Below are 27044 nucleotides of genomic sequence, written 5' to 3' on the forward strand. Positions count from 1 at the left end.
CCAAAAAATTCCCTCCCTGAGCTTTGAAAAATCCAGTTTCCTGATTGGTCCTCTGGTCAGATGTGTGGTTCCCTTTGTTAACCCTTTACAGGTAAAAGAAACATTAACCCTTAGCTATCTGTTTATGACACCTCCTGAGCTGGCTGGCCGTACAAACAAGAACATGTACGTTCCTAAAGGGTGGCTTAGGGGCTTCACTCCCCAAGAGCTACAGTTATGCCTCCCAATGTCACTCAGGGCTGAATAGCTGGGGGTGTATGACATCACAATGTCCCCTCTTCAGGACTGTGCTATAACAGCACTATCTGACAATCAATGCACAGTTCTGTGCCTCTGTGCAAAGCAAGTATTATTTTGTTCAAAAATCTATATACCTTGGGGCACATGCATAAAAGTACTTCACTAGTTTTTTCTGTGTTTTGTTTTTCTTTTTTCTCTAATATTTGGTAAAGTATAAGCATTGGCCTGCTAAACTCAGGGTTGTGAGTTCAGTCCTTAAGGGGCCATTTAGGGATCTGGGCCAGAAATCTGTCTGGGAATTGGTCCTGTTTTGAGCAGGGAGTTGGACTAGATCAGGGGTCGACAACCTCTGCACGTGGCTCGCCAGGATAAGCACCCTAGTGGGCAGGGCCAGTTTGTTACCTGCCACGTCAACAAGTTCGGCTGATCATGGCTCCCACTGGCCACAGTTTGCCATCCCAGGCCAATGGGGGTGGCGGGAAGCCGCAGCCAGCACATCCCTCGCTCGGACAAACCTGCTGATGTGGCAGATAAACAAACTGGCCCGGCCCACCAGGGTGCTTATCCTGGTGAGCCATGTGCCAAAGATTACCGACCCCTGGACTGGATGACCTCCTGAGGTCCCTTCCCACCCTGATATTCTATGATTCTTTGATTACCAAAAACTGCTAATTGGAACAGCTGAAACTGATCTTTCCCATCCACCTATAATTTAGACTAAATCTAACATCACAGAGTCATTGTAGAAAGATTGCCAGGCTTTTAGCAGTAGGTATATGACACCCCCCTGTCTCCAGATGATCCTGATCTTTCATCACTGGGGTCAATGGAAGTTCTGCGACTCACTTCAGTGGGAGTAGGATCTGGTCCTCTATAAAGTAATATGACATGTCTGGGGCTGTGATGACTTCTGTTAACACTAACTGGTGGCAATGCTGCTATTTTGTGTCCAGAATGGAGACTGAGGACTTGTCTACATAAACACTTACTTCACGGCCAGAAGTGAATATACCTGCCCAGCACTAGCCTGCTGCATGCTGAGTGTCTGTGTGGACATGCACTAGCAGTTCCTCCTGGATCTACTTTTGTTTCAAAGTGGAGTAGATTTACAGCCCAGTTTGCTGTGAACTAAATGTTTGTGTAGACAAGCCCTAAGTGGGTTGAACCCCTGAAACACTCCTTTTCCAACACACTGTACTTCCTCCTATCTAGGCAGAAGCAGGGTGGAGTGCGTTGAATATAGGAAGGGGTGAGCAGGCACTGCACAATCCAGTAATAGAGTATGGAGAATAGTGACTGTTTCAATGGATACTATTTTGAAGCTTTTGTATTCAAATGGCTTGCCAAAGGGAATAAGTAGAATGTTTCCAAGCCTAAAAAGTACCTTTGTCGAAGGTTTTTCCCCCCATTATTTTTTCCTTTGTGAAGGGGAATGTCAAAGAGCCCCAGTTTTAGAAACTTGCATTGTGATATTTTGTAGTTTGTTAATTTGACTTTCAGTGATAAGTTATAACTATGAATTTATTTTTTTGTTATTAAATCTCTTTTTTGGCCTGATCCTGCAGTCCTTTATTAATGCAAATAATCCTTCCTCACATGAGTAGTCCCATTAAAGTAAGAGAGATTTCTTGCATGATCAAAGATTACTGGTGTGAGTAAGAGTTTGGTGGATTAGATGCTAGATGAGAAGTTGACTTTTTTTAAACAAATACATCATTTAAAACTTGGTGTCACACCTTGTTACGTGCTTCTGATAGCCTAATAATATAACACTGGCAAAGAAGATAGATTCCAAACCATGTTTAAGTCAACTGAAATGAAATGAAATGGAATACATTCATTTAATTTTTCAAAGTTTACTCAGCTAATTTGTGTGGTAAATTGATTCAGTTATCGCATATTTTTGGTGTCAATCCCACAGTCAGAGGTAATTTTTCTCTCAGAGGACCTGTGCAAGACTAGTGGCTTTTAGAAAAAAAAACAAAAAACAAAAAACAAATTCCATAAGAGTTTTGAGAGATGAGCATCACCTTCATCTTTCTTGATGCAGCTCATTTTGATATTTCTACCACATCAGCTGCTGGGGAGCTAAGTACATGTCGGGTCTGACCCTGCTCCCATTGAGCTCAGTGGCAATTTAATCTTCAGTGGGATCAGGCCCATAAAGTTACTGCTTATGAAAATGCATAGATACAATTCTTAATAAGGTGTGCAGTACCTCCAAATTATAGTCAGAACCTGAAATGGAATAAGAAGGTGATTGATATAAAAAGTTGTACTTCTGTATCGAACAGAGAACTCATTCACCTACAACTGGTTTCCAGTCATTTGGGCTTTGATATGCAAATGGGATTTGGACATATGGGTTTGAGATGCAAAATACTAATTTTGTCATTGTTTTAAAAGCAAGATCATGAATATATATATATTCTTTAATGGCCATTGTTTCCTTTTGTTTTTTTAAATAGGGAGATATACTTGGCACAATAGTCTTTAGTCTGCTGCAATTTGTACTTTTACAAGCAACATGGCCACATCTAACATATTAGGCTATTAGTATTCATGACATTTCCTTAATGAAACTTTTCAATGAGTAGCTTTATAGTCAGATTGGTAGTTAAACTTCATAAAGTTAAGTAGCTGGGATTCTTTAACAGAAGGTTTCGTATTTCATTTTTAAGAAGCAACTTGATTGTTCTAATTTTTAGGGTTATTTTTGTCATGTTAATTTAAGACTAAATGTTGATATCCATTATTTCAGATAAGATATTAGAGCATGTAAATTTGGCACTCTTTCTCTAGTTACATACTCGAGGTTAATGGGTACTAACATGCTTTCTATAATTGCATTCATGTAAACATTATTGGGAAGTTTCTAAAGCTGAGTACATACAGTTTCCCAGGTTGGGAAAAGCACAGCAGCACATATTTTTGGCGTCAGGATTAATTAATGTAGTCTAAGAATTTGTCTCCCTTGACTATTTTACAGTTTCAGAAGCGTATGTAGCACATATTCTCAATGAAAAGTTCCACTTACAGATGTATTCCTAATTTTGGTAGAGTCTAATATCAGGAAGTAGGGCAGGTTTGACCGGTTACTCTTATGGGAAAGTCCCATATAATTTAATAGAAGTGAATGTAATAGGTTTTTATAAAATTTAATTACATTCTTAAGAAATTGGTCTTAAAACTCTATCAAATTTAATAGAGAATGAGATCCTTTCTATAGAATTCTTAAATGTAAATTCTATAGTACTTTGACTAGGATAGTATATTAATGTCAGGAAATGGTTGGGGCTTACCATAGAAGCACAAAGTGTACTGTAGAAAATTACAGTAATATTAATGGGCGCGGAGGGTCAGACATTGTTCATTCCAGTTCTTTTCCCTGCCCAGCTCCCCAACTCATTTTTTTTTGTTTTTGGAGCATATGAATATTTGGTCTACAATTTTTAGAGAAAATGTCTTTTGAGAATGTTTTCTGGGAAAATTGAATGTGCTATGTGTCATGTTACTGTTTATTAGGCCAAGATGAGTGGATAGTTTAAATAATGGATGGGACTTGTGTTCATGGGATTTTGAACAGTGTCAACAAATATTGGCCCCTCAGTGAAAATGCACTGTTGGTATGAACATGCCTACAGAGAGAGAAAGTACATTAATTTCAATGCGCAGATTTCTTTATACCTAAAATATTTTCTGCATACTTTCCCAGAGCAATTGTGATGATAAATTTCTGTGGGCCAGATATTTGATCACACTGCAGCCTCCTTTTGCCTCTCTGTATAAAGGAGCCATAAACCATAAAGAATTGTGTTGGAATGGGAGACATAAAGGATTGTGTTGGAACGGGAGACTTCTTCGTTGGTGATGGGCTGCTGGCATAAGGGACGTTCCTGGGCAAAAAGGAGTGTCCCTATGGCCAGGCAAACTCTGGCTGTTGGAACGATCCCTTGGGACCTTAGACAGCTACCAAGTGCAAATTAGAACATCCCTGTGGCTGCCATCCAATTCTTGGCATTGGGGAAGGATGACGGTAGATTAAATTCACCTTTGTCCCTCAGTCTCCTCTGGACTTGCACTCCGGCCTAAAACTTCCATTCTTAGAAACTATGCTGCATGCTCATTGATTTCAATGGAAGCAGGATCTGTTCCTCACTTTGCACGTGTGTATGTGTCTGTTTACCCATTAGTATTTGTTTGTTCTTTTATACCTTCTTGATAGATTAACAGAAATAGCCTGTTTGAATTCACCAGCAATGGAAATCCTCACTGAAAGCAGGCAGCTGGAGGGCAGCATTTTAGACTATGGGCTCTGCATTTAGCCTTAAAGCCTCATACTGTGTATCTTTGCTGTAGAAGTTGCCCCAACTGTTTCAGACATAATTAATGTATCCTTGCTGTGAAACTCAGTCCAGAGTGTAATCTTTAGTGTAACACGTGTCACTGGCACCACTGCTTTGGCATCGTTCGTGGGATTCAGAAGACTTTTTGATCCTCCGTATTAGTTACACTTCTATTTGACATAAGCTTTTAATTAGCTGAAGGCACCTTCTCATGCACACCTTTCAAAACACTTCCAGCGTACTTGGATGGATTTTGGATGTGTGAATGTCTTAACACTGCAGTTAGCCTGCTGCTGCTACCTTAGCTGGCTTCAAACACTGAATTTTTTGTTAGGACTGTAGGAGCAGAGCAACTTACTGACTTTATTATGCAGCCCTTCAACCATTTCAACAGAGAGGTGTTTGGCTCACTACACTTAAAACTTGTAAACAGTAGATGCAATGATATAAATATTACAAGCTATTTTCAGCCCTGTTGAAGTTTTGTTAACTAACACCAAAGCTGAATGTAGTCCTCCATTTGCAGATGTAAAGGTTTAGTCTAAGATTTTTTTAAAAGTGGAGTCCTAGATTTCTGCTCCTAATTCCATATGTAGGCACCTATATTAGTGGCCTTACTCAGCACTTTTGAAAATCAGTTTATTTATTTAGGAACCTAAATGAAAAAATATAGGGGGATATCTCCACTGTAACTCTTCCCCTCCTCCCCTCGCAGCAATGAATCTCAGACCCTGGGTCAACTGACTTGGGCTTGCAGGGTTCATGATGTGGGGCTAAAAATAGCAGTAGACACTCCTATTCTGGCTGGAGCCTAGCCTCTGAAACCTGATGAGGTGAGAGGTTCTCAGAATCCAGGCTGCAGCCCAAGCAGGAACATTTTCACTAATATTTTTAGCCCAATAGTATGAAAGCCGGGAGACCAAGTCAGTTGACTCAGGATCTGAGCCTCACAGCCTCAGGGAGTTTTTGCAGTGTAGTTTTTGTAGTGGTTCTCAAACTATGAGTCGGAACCCAACTCCATTTTAATTGGGTCGCCAGAGCCAGCATTAGACTTGCTGGGACCTGGGCCTGAAGCTGAAGCCCGAGCTCCACCCCACCCTGGGCGGCAGGGCTTGGGCTTCATTCTCCCTCCTCCGGGGTCATGTAGTAATTTTGTTGTCAGAAGGTGGTTGCAGTGCAATGAAGTTTGAGAGCCTAATTTTAGTCTCATATTTTTGCAAATCTCAGCCTTACTCGTATGCTATTGTATAATAACTGTTCCAGTTATGGGTCACTACATTTCTGTGATGGCACATAGATGAATCAGGTGAAGCTCCTGATTTTTACAGTCTCCACCCATATTTATAAGTTACTATCACAAGGAAAGTCTATTGCAAGAACGCTGCTCATGAAAAGGTCACAGCCAAAGCCACAAACTGTGGAGAAGGTTTCAACTCAGTCAGGCTCCTAGCACCACCTTTCATTTTCTGATCCCCTTTTTTCCCTCTCTTTACTTCATTAGCATTAAATGCTAGAAGTCTGAAAATTGGAGCGGAAGTAGCTTTGTCAGGTTCAGTTTTCAGAATATGCCAAGTTTAGACACATAGCCAGAATATTCCGTCTGCTGTAATGTCTAACCAGTGCATCAGTTAAAGCTCTTGTAAAATGTGTTGTAAACAGTATAAAGCAGGAGTGGCCAACCTGAGCCTGAGAAGGAGCCAGAATTTACTAATGTACATTGCCAAAGAGCCACAGTAATACATCAGGAGCCCCCTCATGAGCTCTCCCCCTCCCCCTCCTGCTCCCAGCACCTCCCACCCACTGGCAGCCCTCCCCACACCTCCCGATCAGCTGTTTCGTGGCATGCAGGAGGCTTGGGGTGGGGGGATGAGGAGCAAGAGTGCAGCAGGCCAAAGGGAGGGTGCAGGAAGGAGTAGAGTGGGACTAGAGCCAGGGGTTAAGCAGTAAGCACCCCTTGGCACACTGGAAAGTTGGTGCCTGTAACTCCTGCCCTGGAGTTGGTGCCTATACAAGGAGCCGCATATTAATCTCTGAAGAGCCGCATGTGGCTCTGGAGCCACAGGTTGGCCACCTCTGGTAAAATGGGACTGTTCTGTCCTGTACCCTTTATATTCCGATTCCTGGCTTTTAAGTGGCTTTTAAAGCTCTTTAACCTTTTATTTCCCCGTCCATTTTTCTATTCTTTTGCATTTATTTATTTCCTTAAAAAAACCCAAACAAGAACAACAGCCAAAAGCATGTTTCCCCCTATGTGTCTGTTTCTAATTGAAACTGTTCTCCCATACTGACTTTGGGCCCTGGCCTGCATTCCTTTTGCACTCCAAACTTCCATTCACTTCACTCATCCCTATTGACCTGTTGCCCCCAAAATTTAGGATCAGCTTCAAAAGGTTCTTTTTGTTATTTTTCACAAAGGCTTCTAAACGATATCGGCAAGATTGATTGTAAGCAGGTGCATGTTCTAACCCAATTAATGCACTATTTATGTCCATGTTATATGCAAATGTATGCTGGTTTCTTAAAAACGAAGGGCCCAATTCTGCAAGCGCTTCTGCGAATTGCATGAAGTATTTCCATTATCTGCAATGGAAATACAGGAGTAAATGTTTGCAGGCCTGGGACCAAACAGCCTCTGGCCTTTGTCCAGGCACACAGTGGTGAGGAGCCCAAGTAATCTTCCCTCTGCCCCAGGATTGTGGCCAGCCCCTGTATTGGTATATGGGAGAGAAGTACAGTCAATTCTTCTCCTGCCCCAACACTCCTTATGCTCCCTGTGCAGGGTTGGCCACTCCCTGCCACTCTGCTTGTGCCAGTGTAGGTGCTAGCCTCTCCAAAGGTGACAGGGAGAAGAAAGCAAGGTGTGGGGCTTCTCCATTCTGGCCATCTCTGCCATGGAGAGACCATATGCAGCCCCTTTGGGGGATGCAGCACGGGATGCATTCCTCTTGCATGCCTATGAGCTGTGGGAGGCAGTGCAGCTTCACGCTGGCCCCAACGTAGGCCTGTGCCCGGTAGGCATGGCCGAGCCCGGTATTCGTAACACAGAAATTAAATAGCACGAGCGAGAAGGACCCAGTGAATTATTGCAACATGCACTTTTCTTGCCATAACATTGTCTTGTTTTTTTTAATGCATTTGTAATTACAATTGCCTTTCTCCTGCTACATGCTGCTTCACAACAAATATAATTCTTCGAAAGGCTTTGTGAGTGAAATAATCCCATTCATTAGTACAAATCATAAATCCTAAACTCACGTTGTGCAGGACCAAGAAAACACAATTCACAGGCCAGAAACTTGAGGCACCTCATTGCTGTTTTTGAGTTAGCGACTTCTGATCTATTAATAATGCTATAGCTGGTGGGCTCCTTTAGTTACGTAAAGGATGGGGGTACTTTAGGTTTACAGCTTTGTTCTCCATCTCTCATGTTTTAATGAGCCTGCAGGATGATTGCCTATGGATGAGCTGGGTTTTCTAAGTGTGTTGTTTAGTGTTAGCACTTGAAGAAGGATGTTCATTAGGAAGCCGTCGTTTCAGTTTTTCGGAGCAATTCTCCATTAAGGAAGATCTTTGCAGCAATATGGCTGGCAGGTAGGAGAAAAAGGGAAGAGAGAGGCTCTTAGCTGTAGGCATTAGGGGATTTTGTATCAGTAGCTCCAGCTCTAAAGACTTGCTTCGAGGCATTAATTGGACCAAATACATCTTAAGAAAAAAGATTAGCAGAGAAGTGCAATGGCTTTTGTCCTTGCAAGAATAGGACTTTTTGTTTTGTGGCTGAATCAATATTGGAATTAATTATTTTTAGTTTTCCTTTATGGGTTTGTAAAACATTTCTGTTAAGGCACAATTTAAAATAAGTCCTGTTGTTTGTTCGATGAGTGACTAATTATGATAAGTAACTCGACATGTTCTTGATGAAGCTTGCCTGTTAATTAACTTCAGCAGCAAATATATAATAGCAGGATGGAAACAAAATGCTTGCACACTTGTGATTCCCTAAGAATTATGAAATCTGTGTCAGCGTTTCCAAAGGGACTGCTAGAGAAATAGTGGAGGCTTGGATTGCAATACAAGAAATAAAGCCTTTCTGAAGTTACCAAGACCACAACCATGTTCTCTACCGGATCGGGCAGCGAAAGGGAGAAAAGGAGATCATTAAAGCTGATCACATTACTGTATGATTGGCAGTAGAATGTAAGCTCTTTGGAGCACAGAATGGCTTTTTTTTCTGTGTTTGTACAGCACCTTGCACAACAGAGTCCTAGTCCATGACTGGGGTTCCTAGGTGCTGTGTGATACAGATAATAGTAACTGATTTGTTAGTAAATCCTAAGGGCTAGATTGTGCCCTGCCCTGGAACAGGAGGTGCAATAAATCTCTCACCCTTTGGGTTCCCATGCAGGAATCAAACAAAATAAGTGCAAGACAGCGTGAGGTTGGAGACACTAGCCACCTAAAACAGGAAGGAGAAATGATGTCATGACCCTGCCCTTCCTGCACTGGCTTGCGGAGTTGGCTAGCTGTGTAAGGAAGCTTTGGTAATCATTGTGCTTGCTTGGGACACAAAGCCTTTTGAAGTCCCCAAACGTGGGGTAGTGCTTATAAGACATACTCTGGCTCTAATTTTCAAGAACTAAATTCGTACTTTGTTGATTTTAAATTGTCTGTCACAAACTATCAACAGCTGCTTCGTTCAGCTGTATCATGTGTGGTTTGGAAACGGTGTATTCCTGTCTGCTCATTTCATGTGCAATTTGTTTGAATCAGTCTTTATCAGATATCTCACATTTCCCCTTTTCTCCTCGTTCTTTTAGATTCCTTCCTGGACAAGGATTGGTACTATACCCACAAATAGGAGACAAACTGGATATTATATGCCCAAAAGTGGACTCTAAAACTGTTGGCCAGTATGAATATTATAAGGTCTACATGGTTGATAAAGACCAAGCAGATAGCTGTACTATTAAAAAGGACAACACACCTCTACTTAACTGTGCCAAGCCAGATCAAGATGTTAAATTTACCATCAAGTTTCAAGAGTTCAGCCCTAACCTTTGGGGCCTGGAATTTCAGAGGAAAAAAGATTATTACATTATATGTAAGTACAAGTTAGCATTTGTTCATTCTTTTTCTTTTTTATCTATGTACATTGTACGCAAGTAAAGAAGTTGCCTGGATTTGTATTGTTTTTTCTTTTAAAATATTTTCTTGCCAACTTGTTTTCAACAACATACTTAACATTCCCTGCTGCATCTGTAGGGTCTGTCCTGTCTCTTTTTCAGGCTTGAATACAGTCACTGTAGATTGTATCATTATGCCTATAAGGACTTCTCATAATAGGTTTGGGTACTTACTAAGCGCCAGATGGCTATATTCTTGCTCACATAGTACCGTACAACATGAGGAGTCCCACTGAAATCAGTGGGGCTTCTTGCAAGGTAATATTCTACCAATTGTGAGTTAAGGTAAGATTATGGCCTAGACCAGGTGTCGGCAACCTTCCGACACCTGGTCTAGGCCATAATCTTACCTTAACTCACAATTGGTTGTGCCGAGTCTTCATTTAGTCACTCTAATTTAAGGTTTCACGTGCCAGTAACACATTTTAACGTTTTTAGAAGGTCTCTTTCTATAAGTATATACTATATAACTCAACTATTGTTGTATGTAAAGTAAATAAGGTTTTGTTTAAGTGTTTAAGAAGCTTCATTTAAAATTAAATTAAAATGCAGAGCCTCCCAGACCGGTGGCCAGGACCTGGGCAGTGTGAGTGCCACTGAAAATCAGCTCACGTGCCGCCTTCGGCACGTGTGCCATAGGTTGCCTACCCCTGGCCTAGACCCTCAGAGAGTGTACAATGACATAGCTCCCTTGACTTCAGAGGCGCTGTGCCAATTTACACCAGCCAAGAATTTGGTTCTCTAACATTAAGGTCAAAGTATCTCATTCAAAGCCTTACAGGCATTCCATCTTTCTCTGGAGAACTGAGCAGAGACCATCTGTTAGTAGGAGTTGGGCATATTCCAGAAAGTCCATTTCCTGCAATTACGGGTAGGTTGGGCATTGGTGGACCTTGATTCTTCCCATCTTCTTCTTTGTGTGTTTATCTTTGAAAACTGAGCCCCGGAAAGAAGCTGCCCTTGATATTTTTTTCATTTGTAATAAACATAGATTATTTAAAAAACATACATAAAAATTGGAGTGTTAAAGGGAAACAAATAATAAAAATAAAGTGGATACGTACTCCTCTATTACATACATATTCATATAGACTGCTTCTAGTAGTTTCATTATACTTAAAAATATGTAATAAATTACTGAGAAATATGTAACCGGTCAGTGTAATTAAAATGTGAAATAATCACAGAATTGATTGAGAAATGTGGGAGTTTTAAAATGCAGTTTGTTGACGGTGTCAGACTCTGTCTAAAAAAAACCAAAACCCACCAGTCTACTAAAGTAGGTACAAAAGAGCCTGATGCTGTAGTCAATGCGAAGCGCCCATTGAACTTTGCCTGTGTAAGAACTGCAGGATCAGATGCTGTGACAGTTGCATGTAGTCCTAATGAAAATGTGGAACATAAACATGTCCATTTATACGCAAAAACACCTCTACCCCAATACAACTCGGATGTGGGGAGCCAAAAATCCCTACCGTGTTATAGGTGAAATGCTGTTATATTGGCGTAGCGGTGGCAGGGCTGTAGCGGTGATTTAAAGAGCATGGGGCTCTGGCTGCGGGGAGCCCAAGACCCTTTAAATCACTGGCGGATCCCTGCTGCTGCAGCCCCGGGGTAGCAGCAGCAGGGCTCCAGAGGTGATTTAAAGGGCCCGGGGCTCCCCACAGCAGCCGAAGCCCTGAACCCTTTCATGTGCTGCAGGATCCCCACTGCTACCGTGCTATGTGCGAACCCGTGTTATATCGGGTCACGTTATAGCGGGGTAGAGGTGTGTAGCTGGCTTTAAGAGTGAAATATTTTAGTTATGTAATGCTAGTTTAGGAAAAAAATCCACAATAGACCAGATATAATGGAATAAATGTCACCATTATAATTATAACTTGAGAATTGTGGGCTCAAATAAAACCTTCTGATAGGCGGTCAGATCTGTCATATGTGAGTCAACAATTCTCTGAGTAAATCCAGGAGTATGACTCATTTTCTTTATTTTTCTATAATTATTTCATTATAACAATAAGACATAATAGATATTGCCTTTCCTGGAGGATTATTGCATTCTTTGGTTGGTAGAAGTTGCTTGGCCTGCCGCCTTATTTCTCAGAAACCATACTAGATTTTCAGTAATACCTTGCTTACTGCCTAACAACATGGCCTGCCGCTGTTATGCTTATTGTGGTGTCAACAAAAGGCCTTCCTGGTATTATGCTGCAGTGCCCATAAGCACCATAGCCCAGCTTCTCAAAGATATCTAGTCACCTAACTAGATAGGCAACTAAATATCTTTGAGGATCTGGGCCCATGGATCTGATTTTGAGAAGTGCTGAGCACCTACTGTCCACAGCTGAAGCAATGGACTTGTGAGCACTCAGTAGCTCTGAAAATCAGGTATCGTGGAGCTGAAACTCCCTTCTTTTCTGTGGTTCAGAGATAGGAAGTGGGCCTGAGTCAGATCTTAGTTATGGCAGTTTTACATCAGGGTAATTTCACTGAGTTTGTTAGCGCTCCTCCTGTTTTACACCAATTAAGCAAAACCAGAATCAGGTCTAATATTCATCAGATGAGTGAACCAAGGGGAGCAGAGCCAGGAAAATCCATTGCAATTTGGCTGTAAATTGCTGCTTTCATTAATGCTACTTGGAGCAGTGTTAACTTCTGCTCCACAGCTTCTACACTCCTTGGAAGGCAGGTGATACCTGGTTAAGAATGGGGGAATCAGTGACAATGTTGCCCCCAACAGTATTGCCAATCCCAAATGTTTGGAAATCACAAGTCAGACCCCAAAGTTACTTAAATCATCAGATTTTAAAAATAATAAATGCTTTTTTTCTTGGACTTCTATGTTTCGAGGCTTCAGGGTTCATGTTTTCAAGAGGGGAGGGATAGCTCAGTGGTTTGAGCATTGGTATGCTAAAGACAAGGTTGTGAGCTCAATCCTTGAAGGGGCTATTTAGGGATGTAGGGCAAAAATCTGTTTGGGGATGGGCCTGCTTTGAGCAGGGGGTTGGACTAGATGACCTTCTGAGGCCCCTTCCAACCCTGATATTCTATGAATCTATTCTAAACCTTTTTCCTACAATCATGAGAAATTCTTTTATGAAAGCTGAAATTCTCACATATTCTCACACGTCCGTGAGAGCTGAGCAAAATACCACATATGGTGCGAGTTGGCACTGCTGCACCAAGCTAGTTTCGCTGATGAGGGCAAAGGGCATGGTCAGCTGGGCAGGAGCAAGGACTTGGCCCTTCTGCCCCTTGGCTTACCCCACCCTTAGCCTGTCCTATTCAGGCCTACTCTGTCCAAGAGGTTCCCCCTGGCCAGAAACTTGAGGAGAGATGCTCTAGGCTGTTACAGTCAGGGCTGCTCCAAGTGGGATCTCTATAAATAGAGTATTCCAGGCCCCTAACCACAGAGCACCAGCTCGGAGGACTCTCACCACAGAGATGTAGAGCGTAGTCCTCCAGCCCACCTATGGCCAGAGACTAGATTTAGAGCTAGAACAGTGCTGGACCATAACTAGGGAATAGCAGGCAGAGCCCACACCCCATCCCAGTTAGTTCACAAAAGATAAGGGGTATCCAACTAGGGTAGCCAGCAAGGCAGAGAATTACCAGCTGATAGGAGGAAGCAGCCAGATCCCCTCCAGATTGATTGGTCCTGCTTTGAGCAGGGGGTTGGACTAGATGACCTCCTGAAGTCCCTTCCAACCCTGATATTCTGTGATTCTATGATCATCATCAGACTAGGGCAAGCAGCCCAACCACAGCCCGTTCCTGGGATAGGACAAGAGCAGCCAGAGACAGTGCCTCAAAGAGAAGCTATTGACTTAAACACCAGCCCAGAAATATGCCAGAGCCAGCTAGGAGCTCAGAAATTCCCAAGTCCATAAAGCTTATTCCCTCATATAGCCCTGTCAGAAGTACTGGTAATCAAGGTATTTGCTATCAATTATGTAAATAACATAATGCATATTTATTATCCATGCAAATTAGGATACAAATAATTTGCATAAACTCTAGATTCCTGAATCTTCAGTTTAACAGGTGCTCAGTTCCCCTGGAAGAATGCATTGAGTTATCTATTGTATGAGAGACACAAATATTTTGTTGTAATATTTCCTCTTCTATGTGTATTTTTTGCATTGCATTTTTGACAGTATGTTCCTATCTGACATTGTCTAGTTTGGAAGCACTGTAAGATCCTGCACTAGACTAAGTGTGACCAGATGAATGATGGGAATCATGATCTTGGGAGGGAGGTTTATGGAGCACAACCTCTATTGAGAATTGACTGTGGCTTGATCCATAAAATAGGATCCTGGCAATGATGATGATGGCACTGCTAATAGTGAAGAGGGTAGAGAAACAGCATTGTACCACGTGCCATAAGGGAAAGGTGAGGTTAAATTCATGCTTTCCCATGGCACTTAGACATTTTGGTAATGGAAATATAAGAGAGAGATCTTCATACCCACAGGTCTCCCCAAAAATCTGACTGTGGGCTTGTCCACACAATGCTTTAGTCTGCACCAGAGGGGTATAAATTCTAGTGCACACTAGCATGTCAGGGGCCTGTGTGGACCCTGCTAGCACACGCAAAAAGTTCACTAATATGCATTAATGTAATGCTATTTGAAACTGAACTACATTAATGTGCACTAGGAAACTTCTAGTGCATGCCACCAGAGTCCATACAGGTCAGTTAGTGTGCAACACACTAGTGCACACTAGCTTTTACACCCTCTGGTTTGGACTAAAGTACCATGTAGACAAGCCCTATATAAAGGTAGGGATGCAGTTTTTCTCCATTAAATAATTACATGTAAAAAAATGACCTCACAAACAAGAGGATTCTTTAAAATGCATTAGAAAAGAAAGGGTACTGGAAACTATCCATTCTCACATTGAGTTGTACATTAACCTGCAATTAATAAATACAGTGCATTTCTGTGGGACTACTGATAGAGTGAGATACAACTCGTGTAAGTAAGAGCATCAGAATATGGTCTGAAGAGTTAATGCTGCTAATGGCCGTACTGGAAAGATGATGTTGCATACTATTATTAAAGTGAATAAACTGCAATAGAATAATGTCTTTACTTTGCTATCATCAATTTTTGGTTCCTACAGTAGAACCTCCGAGTTATGAACACCAGAGTTACAAACTGACCAGTCAACACACCTCATTTGAAAATGGAAGTCAAGTATCAGAGGGGTAGCCGTGTTAGTCTGGATCTGTAAAAGCAGCAGAGAATCCTGTGGCACCTTATAGACTAACAGACGTTTGGATGTCATCAGACAGCATCAGAGACCAAAAAAAAAAAAAAAAAAGTAAATACAGGGCTGTGTTAAACATAAATTACTAAAAAAAAAGGGAAAGCAGCATTTTTCTTCTGCATAGTAAAGTTTCAAAGCTGTATTAAGTCAATGTTGAGTTGTAACCTTTTGAAAGAGCAATCATAATGTTTTGTTCAGAGTTAAGAAGGTTTTAGAGTTACAAATAACCTCCATTCCCAAGATGTTTGTAACTCTGAGGTTCTACTGTAGTAGATCTATTTCTGTATTATCTGATTTCTTTCCAACAGAGCTGGGTGAGGTCAAATGTAGTTGAGATTTGAGATGCATTCACATTAGATTACTCTAAAATATACAGCTATTTAACTAGCATACCCTATTTCTCTAAGGAAATATGTAATTAAATGCATGGAGCTAAATCGTGCTCTTCAATGTAAATATCCATGGGAAGGACAAAGATAGGCAGAAAACCGCAGATTTGAGGCTGTAGAGTTTCCACTAAACCATCTCATCATGTGTTTGCCACTCTGTGTAGGCGGGAGATGTGACCCTCTACTCCTTGTATATCCCAATATGCACAGGAAAGCTCTGTGTTATTAGGATATCCACAAAAGGCTGGGTGTTCATGCAGAGGCCCAGTACCTCCAGCAGGCCCAACTTTCCCTAGGTGGAAGGGGAGATTTTTGAAGGTGGAGCCAGATTACATAAAATAAAATGCAAAATCATCTTAGTTAGGGAAATTATTATGAGTTTAAAGGAACTGATGCCAAAACCACTAGGGCAGAGTTTCTCAAACTGGGAGTTGGGACCCCTCAGGGGGTTGCGAGGTTATTACATAGGCGGGGGTCATGAGCTCTCAGCTTCCACCTCAAACCCCACTTTGCCTGCAGAATTTATACAGGTGTTAAATATATTAAAAAGTATTTTTAATTTATAAGGGGATGTTGCACTCAGAGGCTTGCTGTGTGAAAGGGGTCACCAAACAAAAGTTTGAAAACCACTGCACTAGGGGAAATCCTGACCCCACTGAAGTCAATGACAAAACACTCATTGACTTCAGGAAGATTATGATTTTATATAGTGACTTTTCTCTGGCTTTGTCCCCTTTCCAGCCAGCTATGTCTTCAGCCCCAGAAACTATAGAGCCCCAAATGCACTGGTTTAGGTTGGAAGGGCTTCCATGGAGTTGGAGAAAGAGACAGTGTCATTTTTGTTCAAATCAACACCACCCACATAGTAGAATTGTAGCGAAGGGAGCATGTTTTCTTTCAATCTCCTCCGTTCTGTGGCACAAAACAAAGGGAATATGGTCCAAAGTCTTTAAGAAACTGAATATGAAGCACTAAATAGCCATATTCAATGTAATCACTGCGTTTTAGAAGTTTGAAAAATAAATTTTATTCCTCAATAGAGAATGCTTGGGACCCAAGGAGTGACTGCAGATTCCCCTAGGAAGGGTTCCACTGAATCCCCAGGTCTGCCTCCGACCTCATTAGCTCAGTTTACTGTTAGATGATCATTTGCTTTGACACTAGCAAAATGGAATATATGGTTTTCCTTAAATGTTTTTTGTCAACTTTTTCAAGTGACCCATTTAAGTAATTGGCCTCTGGCTTAAATTGTTAAAAAATCTTTAATCCCTCACTGATCTAAAAGGTTGGACTGGCTAGCAGAACTAGCGCTCAAAGAAGTCTTTTAATAGCAGGGTGGCTTTTAAGATCTAAACATTCATTCTGAATCTTTAGCCTTAAGTGGATTTTTCATAAAACCATAAGGCTTTTATGCTATCTGTGTGTCATTCTGTTACAATTAAAAGGCAATAACTGTCAAAGAAAAAAACACATAAAAAGACTGTACAGATTATGTCCTGAAATATGGCCTGCTTGGAAGGAGTAAAGCTTTTTGCATGATCAAGCAGATTTACATAAACATTTGATTTTATTTTTGTATTCTGACAAAACAATTTTTAATCCTCAGCTAGTCAGAGTGGCTGAAGATTCTAATGCCTCTTACACAGTGTTCTCAGTCTGTAATACTTGGAACCTGCAAAAGGGCTCACAAGAGCACTTTCGAATACCCAAAAGAAACTAGCACAGATGCCATTATGAAATGTTTTTAGTTTAAATGGCACAAAGCTGCACAAAACCTATAGACTTTCACTCCTTCTCCCATTATCCAAAGTCATTCATAATTTTATTGCAGATCATACATTTGTAGCAATTTAATGTAATTTGTAATTTTTCCAGGAGGCAAAGCCCATGTATTAGAAGCCACCTTGACTCTGGCTATACATGAAGTACATTCTCTCTTCCTTCCTTGTCCTACTTCTCCTCTTCCTCAGACAATTCAATGAATTACCTCCAACTCTTCTTAGTGTAAAATGATATCCAAAGGTCAGTCTTTGAGTTTGTTGAGAGCTTTGTAAGGGATATATCAGCAACGCACTTAACTCTTGTATATAAATACAATTCATACAAATAATATTATTGGAGAGAGAGAAAAAATCAGTGTCTGTACAGCTTCAAATTCCTGACAGGGTCTAAGACCTGAAGGACTAATGTAGTCACGGTCTATTGGGATTTTTGTCCCAGACCACACAGGGTCTGTAAGAGAATAAGATTATTTTAGATTGATGGTCTTTGTTCATATTCAGTGCCATTACCTAGGCAATACTGACAGTTTATCTCATTTAAAGCTAGACAGAGGTACTACAGCAGGAAATCTGTAAGTACCACTTCTCTGTTCCCAAGGGCAGTAAATGAAAGAACAAGATTGCTCTGATTGTTAGTAGGATGGGAGCCGGTGAGAAAAAAAAAAATTATATGCAAAGTGGATTTGTAAGCAGACAGGAAATGAAGAATGATTGCTTAGAAGTGAGGAAAGAATTATTTAAGAATTGCTCAAAATGAAACTGCTTTTAATATTTCATAGGATACAGTTTAGTATTTTCAGCCACTATTTATTTATAGCAATTTTTTTTAGTTCACTTAGCTTTATAAATGATTCAACAATACTGGAGACGTAGTATATGCGCAAAGGAAAACAATTTCCTTGCTAAGGAGCCTTTATTTATTCATCATGCAGATTAGCATTAAGAGAGAATTGAAATGCTTTAAAAAAAATAACTTAAGCCCAGATCCTGCCAAGACTTATGTACATGCTTAGCTTTAGGTGCATGAACAGTTCCACTGACTTCAGTAGGATTACTCACGTGTAAAATTAAGCATATGCATAAATCTTCACAGGATCAGGGCCTTAGGACCTATTCTCGTACTGCAGGATCTGAGTAACTCTCACTAAAATCAATGGGACTTAACTTGTCTCGCAAGGTGAAAGAGTAGGTCCCTTAATTAAGATCCAGTATATTTATTAACCTAAAACAAGAAACACACTTATGTATCAGAAACACACTTACATTTATTCTATATTTCTGTTGATCCATATTTATCTATGAAGTGGGATGAGCAGTCTTATATATTGTACTGTTGTTTGTACTATATTATTTTTATTGAATAGTATGTATTTCTAATTAATGGAACAGGAGCCCAGAGAATTGCATAGGCATCTACAGAAATGTTTATGAATCTAATAAATAAATAAATAATATATTAATATAACAATCAAAAATCATTTCCCTCCTTACTTAGACCCTTCCCAGCCTGGGGTCAGAAGTGCATTTTTCCAGAATATACTTTCCCTGGCTAGTGTAGAATTTTTTGTCTGGGAACTGCACTAGATAAAGTATATTATAGAATAGAAATGGCTGAAAAACTGGGTGAAAATTGAGTGAAATTGTTTGCGAAATTCCGTCTCTGGTTTTAGTCAACATTAGAAATTTTGATGAAAAAATTATCACTGTTTTTGATTTCTGACCAGCTCTGCTATAAACTAGGGCCACACCTTAGTTTCTGCTTTCAGTCCAAAAGAAATCAATATAAATACTAATGAGTAAGATGAGCAGGATTTGGCCTTAGGTAGTCTATAATGGGTTCTTTGGAGTGGTTCAGTGGTTCCTTCTTCACAGTGTTCTCGGAAATTATACTAGAATCCTACTTGTAAAAACTGTTTTAAAAACATGATTAGAGCTTTAATTGCTAATAGGCTTATCTGTTTCTGATGCACTAGTTGATGACACCATAAGCAACTAAAGTGCAGGAAAATACTCATCATTATATGCTTGTGATGTTTGAACTGCTGCAGATAAAATAAAGAGCTCTGAACTCAGGTCCTGGCAGGTAAGTTGAAAAGGAATTGATTTTCAAATATTTTGTGTTAGCATGCAAATGCATTTGTAGGCCCCAGTCCAGCAATCAGACCCATTGGTGTAGACCCATTGAAACCCCATTGATTGAGTGGAGATGTTGATGGGTGCTGGCATCTGCCTCAGTAGCTCTGATTGCAGGATTAGGGCCAGACTCTGATTTGTGACCTTAGAACAAATGAAGTTCAAAGATGAATTGAAAATTATTTTTTACGAATAACTGTTGCTTTAAAATTTGACTAACACAGTTTTTATTTAAAATATCTATCCTCCTATCCAGTCATAGGTATGTGTCAAAATTTTCAAACTTCTGTGTTCAGAATTAGGCAGTTGATACTTAAATCAATAGTTTGACCCCTAAGGGTTTGTCTGCATCAGAACTTTTGTCGATAAAAAATTTGTTGGTCAGAGTGTGAAAAAAACACAACCCTGACCGACATAAGTTTCACAGACAAAAGCGTTGGTGTGGACAGCACTGTATTGGCAGGAGACGCTCCCCCACTGACATAGCTACCCACTGCTCAATGGGGGCGGTTTAATTATGCCAGCGGGAGAGCTCCTTCCTGTCGGCATTGAGCAGCTCCACGGGAGACCTTACAGCAGCACAGCTGTAGCGGTATAGATGTAGCGCTGTAAGGTCTGTAGTGTAGACATAGCCTAATTAAGGAAACGTGGTCTGATCTCCAGAAGGGCTGAGAACCCACAGTTCCTGCTGAAGTTAATTAGAATAACAGGCACTCAGTACCTTTGAAGGTCAGGCCACTTTGATTTAAGTGCTGCACCCAAGTTTGAAAACTTGGGCCCTGATCTGAACGATGATGGTTTATAGTTCTAGACACAGACACATACATACAACAATCACAACAGTACTTAACTTCTGATTAGCTTTGCCAAGTGCAAAGCTGTTCAATAGTGTCATAATTGATCTTAGTACTAAGGTGCCAAACAGTGTGTTGCTGAAGGATAGTTAGATGATGTAAATAGCTTTTTGTGTCTTGCAGTAAAGCATGCCTTTGTTGTGCTTGATGTAAAAGCAGGAGATGAAGATATTCTTTTATTGAAGCAAACATGTGGAAAATTGCTCTAGATTGTTATAGTATAGAGCATCTCCCCTGAAAGGAATGAGGTTCATCTGTAGGGCAAACTCTTAACTGTTTCACTTTATTGGGGTTACTGCTGGACTCTACACGGTCAAAGCAAATAACGTCATGTCCATCTAAACTATTATAAGCATGAGAGTGGCACATTTTCTCATCTGTAGTGTTATATTCTAAACTGTCACTAGGCATTAACTCAATCACTGGTGAAGTCCTACCACCTAGAGATGAACTCTGCCTCAAAATGATGTTTTTCACTTCACTGCCGCTCGTATAGCAATTACTAGGTCATTAATATCATTGCATGCAATTAGTGACAGTAGAATGAGCACGAGTGGGCTTTTATTTTGTTTTTTGTTTATTTAATATAAACATTTTACTCCTTTTCTCATCCAAGGGCTTCAGTCAGAAACCAGAGAGATTTTAAAGACAGATACAGATTTGAAAAGGAAGCTGTTGAGTTTGCGTGCTATAGAAAATATTGTCCTGTATAATGTTAAAGCTCATGGTCTTGTTTCTAGACAGCCTGTTTGTCATTAGGGACAATCAATGTAACCTGAATGCTAACTAATTCTATTAGTTCTGTTCAGCTGAACTGTTAAGCAAAGCTCATTGTGGCAGTAGGGAGCATTTCTTTCTATCCATGTGGGGGTTTTGCCAGCAGAAAGAAGGGCAAACTGTGTAAAATATCTGTTCCTGTCTCATGAAGTTAACTATCCAGTAATCTGCTTTAGAAAAAAGTTATAAAGTGAATACATTTTAATTAGCAGGTTTACATCTGCTATACAGTTTAGTTCACCACTCACATAGACATAATTTGTTTGTATAAACTGTAGGAAACCGTGTGTGTGGTAGACATGCGTAGCTGGATCACTATGGCAAAAAGACAACATTTCCTAGAGTGTTCTTCATGAGAACCATTTAACAGAAATGGTGTTGGAAAAAAATTAACTCTGATGAAAGATCTTAGAAGTATAAATAATATTTTTTAGCAATAAATCCTTGAGGGCTGTTCTCTTTAATTGGCTCTGAATTTTTACAACTCATTTTAAGACACACGAAACAATAATAGTTTTTGGTGGGGAAGAGGGGGTAGTGATTATGGAGGACACAAGCAAATTACTTCATATCACCTCATACATTTGTCCAATATCCATAAATAGGAAGGGAAGCAATTTAGGCCTGATCCTGCTTCAACTGTAGTCAAATGGGGTTTTGCCATTAACTTAAATGTGACCAAGATCGTGCATTAGTGACATCTCTATTTGAACTTCATAAGAAAGAACAGATATTTTGGGCTAGCATGAGTAGGTACTTGTAGTCTTGTCATTGTTGCATTGCTGTGGACAATGACAGGCGGGGCCTCTGTTTTACAAAGACAAGTGTGGCCCCTGAAATGCCTGCTCATTAGATCAAGATGTAGCTCTGGATCGTTTGGGCTTTCACGTGGTTACTGCACTTCACTCATGGTATCCACTAATCTGGAAGTGAAAGTGTTACTGCCTTTCTCTTCAAGATTTACAGGCGGAAGCAAATAAATTTAGAGCTCACAAGCAGCATCGGGCTCAGTCTAATTGAATGCCACTTCCCTTAAAAGGAAAGATGTAAGTTTAATAGTAATAATAATTAATAATAAAGGGTCCAAGTCTGCCACCCTTACTCAAGTTGCGTAATAGCATATCCCATTGGAATAAGTGCCATTATTCACTGACTAAGGCAGTAGTGAATGTGAATAAGGGTTGCAAAATTGGCATATAATTTATTCCTCAACCTGCAGGTATATACATACATGCTAACTTGACTCAGTGGGCTTACTCATATGCTTAAATTATGAGTGGGTGTCAGTATTTCCAGTGTCAGGGCCTAACTTTGGTACCTTTTATGGATACAGTTTGGAAGCTGATTCCTTGTTTAAACAAAGCTTAGATTCAGTAGATTTTTTTAAATATGTGCTAATATTAATCTGATGACGATTGTAACTACAAGCAAAAGTAAACTATCAGCAATCTGTAGGTAATTAAAATAAACAGATTTTATCCCCACTGTAAAATTTCTTGCGGCCCATCAAGCAGAGTGCCTGCTGACTTACCTGTTCTTTGGTTAACTGATCTGAATGAGTTTCTTTAGTTGTTCCAGAATCATCAAGATCTGACATTGCTGCTGGGTGAAAAAGGCAAATATAATTCTATTTACTTAAAACACTCTTTATATCTCCTCAGCTGCCTTGGCCATCATCCTGGCTGTTCGAGGAACAACTTTCTTGATTTGTGCTTATTTTGGTATGTGGTTCTTGGTGTTCTTAAACCTGTCTCGTAAATGTAGATAATTTATGAGAAAGAATTATTTATTTGGTGCTTTGCTGAGACAGTCTTTAAAAAGACCAAAAGTGAATGAAAGCAGCTAGAACACACATCCAGGATGCTGTGGCAAAGGAATTTTCTTTTTATTAAAAAAAGCCGTGTACTTAGTGATTCTGTGAGCGCATATTAGATCAAGTATACCTTTTCAATAAGAATAACTTCTTATTACTGTTGGTCTACAGTTGGCTTTTTTTTATTGCTACTCTTGGGTTTTTCTGTTCCTTTTTCTATCTTCAAAAATAGCATTAAGTGAAAGCTGGATAAGAGGTTTATAGGGTTTTGATTTTATTTAACTCTAATTGTAAGAACCCAAATGTCAAAGGCCTAGATAGTGACTTAAGGCACAGTTCTGAGCAAGAGGTGGTACACAGAATTCACTAACCCAGGAGTATCCCTGGGAGGCTTGTACCTCAAATAGACCTTTCTAAATCACAATTCCTTTCCTGCTTTGCCCTTACTCTGGCCTACACCAGCAGCAAATTACAACAACCTCTGTGTCTGCAATGTCTCCTTTGTGCTGTTCCTCACACTAGGTGGCTGCAGAGCCCAGGCTGCACCTGTTCCCCCACCCAATTTCTCAAAGGGAGGAAACAAGCACTCAGCCGTGAGTGCTTGCTCATCTCTGCATGCCCAGACACAAGGTCTGAGAAGGCAGCGCTGGCATGTTGAGAATGGGTGTGATTTTACTTCCTTCGGTGAGTGGGTGTATTCCATGTCATAATCCAGCCCTGAAGTAAATTGGTTACAAAGTTTTTTAGGCCAAAGGACATGTCACTAATGTGGCCTATTTTGAAGCTTAAAAAACATGGAAGTATTTGTAACTGTGACAGATATAAAGGTAATTGTGACAGATACAAAGGCCTAAAACTTTGTTGTAGTAGCATTTTCCTAGAAGTAATGGTGCTGGAATTTTTAATTTTGTACTGTATATCTTTAAAAGTGAATGAGCCTTGATTTTTGTGACTTTGCCTTCATTTCTAATCTCTTTGTGAATGAAAAACTATATAGAGACACAAATCCAGAAGCTTAATTCTCCATCTGATTAGAGCAAAGTCACCAACCTGATTGGTTGAAAACAGCCAAAGATCCATGGAGCGGCTTAGCCTCCTGGGAGGCTGAGTAATAACAATCAAATGAAGACATATTAAAATGTAATATTACTTCCTCTCCATGGAGACTGTATAAAAATCATAGCCAGGAACTATTCTTGTCTGCTGATTCTGTTTCAGTCACTGATTCCCTGCCTCTGCATTTATGGCTAATGCATTTCACACAATAAACAGGAATTGTGAAGTTTTAAAAGCAAATAAATGTGAAAGATCAAGCACTGATTTATGCCTTCCAGTGGCTTTTTATGTATTTTACCACAGAAGGCAGAACTAGAACTGGATGCTTTGGTCTGAATAATTTCATCACCTCCCATGTCAAATCAGGGATATATTGAGAATGTATTTTACAATTACTGAATAGATGCATTTCATGTCCCAAAAGCAAGAATTAGTCAGGTCTCTTTAACTGCCATTTCTTGAAAATCCAGTGACACAAATCCACAAAACACTTTGAGCCCAACCCTGTATTCCTTGCACTCTGACAACTCCTGTGAACTTCAAGTAATTCTGGCTCAGGCCACTAGTATAGTACTCAAACATCAATTTCAGTTTATTGTTGAAAACGTGTTAGTCTTAAACTTTGGACAGGGACAGTTGGGATTCAGAGAGATTTAGGCATCTGTTTGTTTGTTTAAAGGTTGGGTATAGGCTCTTGCTTACCAACTGCTGCATTCTGTTTCTGAGTGTAGTCAACAGAAGTTTTGCCATTGACGTCAGTGGAGCATGACTGGACTCCAGAAGCTCAGATGCACCTGTGTCATCCAAGCAGGGGAGGGAGAAGTAATGAATGCTATTTTATCCAGTTAGCACTGATTGTCCTTCATGTGGGAACGAATGATACGGCTAGATACTCGCTGGACTGTATCAAGGGAGACTATGCCAGGTTGGGGAAAGAGACGCTTAAGGGAAATCGTAGGCTCAGGTGATCTTCAGTGGATTGCTCAGTTCCTAGAGCTAAGGGTGAAAGGTTGTTCGACAAGAATTATGGCAATCGAACTGATGGCTCAGGTCAGTGTCTATAAGGAGGCTTTGGGATGCTGACGGCTATTGGGGAGAAAGCATTTGGCACCGAGAAGATGACGTGTTCTACTCAGGATTGGACATTGCACCTTTGAGTAAACCGAGGAGGTGATCCTAGACTTCGTAGGCTGGAAGCTCGGCGAACTGATTTAATAGAGGCTATTAAAACTAGGAATTTGGGGTAGGATGGTGTGGAGTGTCCAGGCTAGATCTCACAGTGCCTGTGAATTCTAACACTTGAATAGGGAAGTAAAACAAAGGTAAGGGGATACAGTTCGTGACCGAAGCAATTTGATCAAGGAGGAAGGGCGGTGTTTTTCGTTACCAGCATAACAGGCTGTTGCTCTAGTTGACTGACGAATGTCGAAGTAGATGTCAGTGCACTACAAGGGCGTAAAAGAATGTCAGTGACACTCAGAACGCCAAAAATTAAAATGTTTATGTACACTAATTGTGTGACCACTGGAGCTACCGTGGCACGAAGGTGACATACCAGATTATTATAGGGAGATAACGGGAACTGCTGGGTGGAATATCGTATGTCATGATTGTGCTGCGAGTACAGGTATTTGAAGCTTATTTTGCTGTTTTAGGAGAAGACCAGGAAAAAAAGGCAAGGTGGTTAGAGAGCTTGTACTTCAATGATGAGGTTACTTGTAATAGTAGAAAGTAAGATCAGTGAGTGGAGCATGGATAAAGACAGAGTTAGTCTGGGCAAAGATTCACACTGGGAAAGAAAGCTACTGATAGCTCTCCCTGAGATAGCTGCTTTGGGTGCTGCTATACGAGACCGATCGATTTTGGATATGATAGAGACCTCTTTAATGTTTTGTATTTAATGAAAGTAAACAGGTAAGGAGAGAGAATATGTTGGTGATCATGGAGACTTATCAAGACTGTTCAGATGTTATGAGATGGGGGACAAATTGTTGCAAGAATTGAATAGGGCTCAGATTCTTCGGATGGATAGTGGATTGGATTTCTTTCACCAAGTAGTTGAAGAACGACAGAAGGAGATGCCATTTTAGATTGGTTTGGTGAGCGTGAGACCTCGTTAGAAGAAATGGTTTGTGGGGGACAACCTTTGTGTATACGAGTGGATCATGACGCAATTCTCAGTCTCTCAAATCTAGATTTGGAGTGTATAACAAAAATAGATCTGGCACTCAGTTGTGGTTTTGTCACTTAGTGAAGGGAGTCATTACTTTTGAAAAGAGTTTTATAGAGGAAAATTATTATGGGAAATGTTGGATTGATGTTGAAGATACTTGTTGATCTAAATAGCAGAAGTAGGAAGTCGCCTTTGGTGAGAATTACTTATAAGTCGCCAGCGGTGGCAGAAGAACTATCGGAACCTGCATCCCAAGAAAGGACAAGGAAAAAAAACGATAGGGCGAGGAGTTGTAAGATGAGCTGGAAATGAGCAGCTTCTCGAGAAGGTAATTAAGAAAAAGCACGAAAGCCTACAAGGAGTTGGAAGAAAGGTGTCGATAGCAGAGAAGCTACCTTATGAGGGTTCAGAAATGTAGGATAAGTGAGGAAGTCTAAAAGCCGTGTGGAGTTGGACCTTGCAAAGGAATTTAAAACCAAGTTAGTAAAAGTTTCTATAGCTCACATAAATAAGAAGAAAACAAGAAAGAAGAAGTTGGGACCGCTTACACGAGGATTGGATGGAGTTAAGGATACCTCAGCATGGCCCCAATATCTAAATTAAGTTTACTTGCCTCAGTTCTTTTAATAAGGCTAATGAGGAGCTTGGGATTGATGGGCGAGGGGTTTCATCTTGAATGCATAACGGGATAGAAGGATATGAGAACTGGTGGCGATTATTACACATTCTGAAATTTCGGTGGGAAGCCATAGACATCCTCATTAAACAGCTCCGTGATGGACATAAGTCGGGCCGGACACATCCTCCATCCTGAGAATATTAAGGAACGGCACATGAATTGCAAGCGTTTAGCAAGATTTTTACTGAAGTCGGGTAAACTCGGTCTGACGTACGACTGGAGAATTAGCTAACGTAGTTCCTATCTTCAAGAAAGCGGCGAAAAGATGATCGAGTAACTTATAGCATGTTAGTTTGACATCTGTATATGGAGTGCTTGGAAATATTGAGACGTGGAGAAAGTAGTAAAG

General features: G+C 40.4%; 1 protein-coding gene across 2 annotated transcripts in view; it reads left to right on the forward strand.

Annotated features, from left to right (window-relative positions):
* The window catches only part of EFNB2 (ephrin B2), a 504468-nt gene that overhangs the window by 17834 nt on the left and 459590 nt on the right, over positions 1-27044 (forward strand). For both annotated transcript variants that reach the window (XR_012654999.1, XM_032790084.2), the window contains exon 2: positions 9401-9684. Coding sequence is in view for 1 of the 2 variants with exons in the window: in XM_032790084.2 (XP_032645975.1) it covers positions 9401-9684 (284 nt within the window). In the remaining variant the exon portion in view is untranslated. The remainder of the gene's footprint in view (positions 1-9400; positions 9685-27044) is intronic.

The sequence above is a fragment of the Chelonoidis abingdonii genome, chromosome 1 (genome assembly GCF_003597395.2).
Source record: "Chelonoidis abingdonii isolate Lonesome George chromosome 1, CheloAbing_2.0, whole genome shotgun sequence".
NCBI classification, from domain to species: Eukaryota; Metazoa; Chordata; order Testudines; family Testudinidae; genus Chelonoidis; species Chelonoidis abingdonii.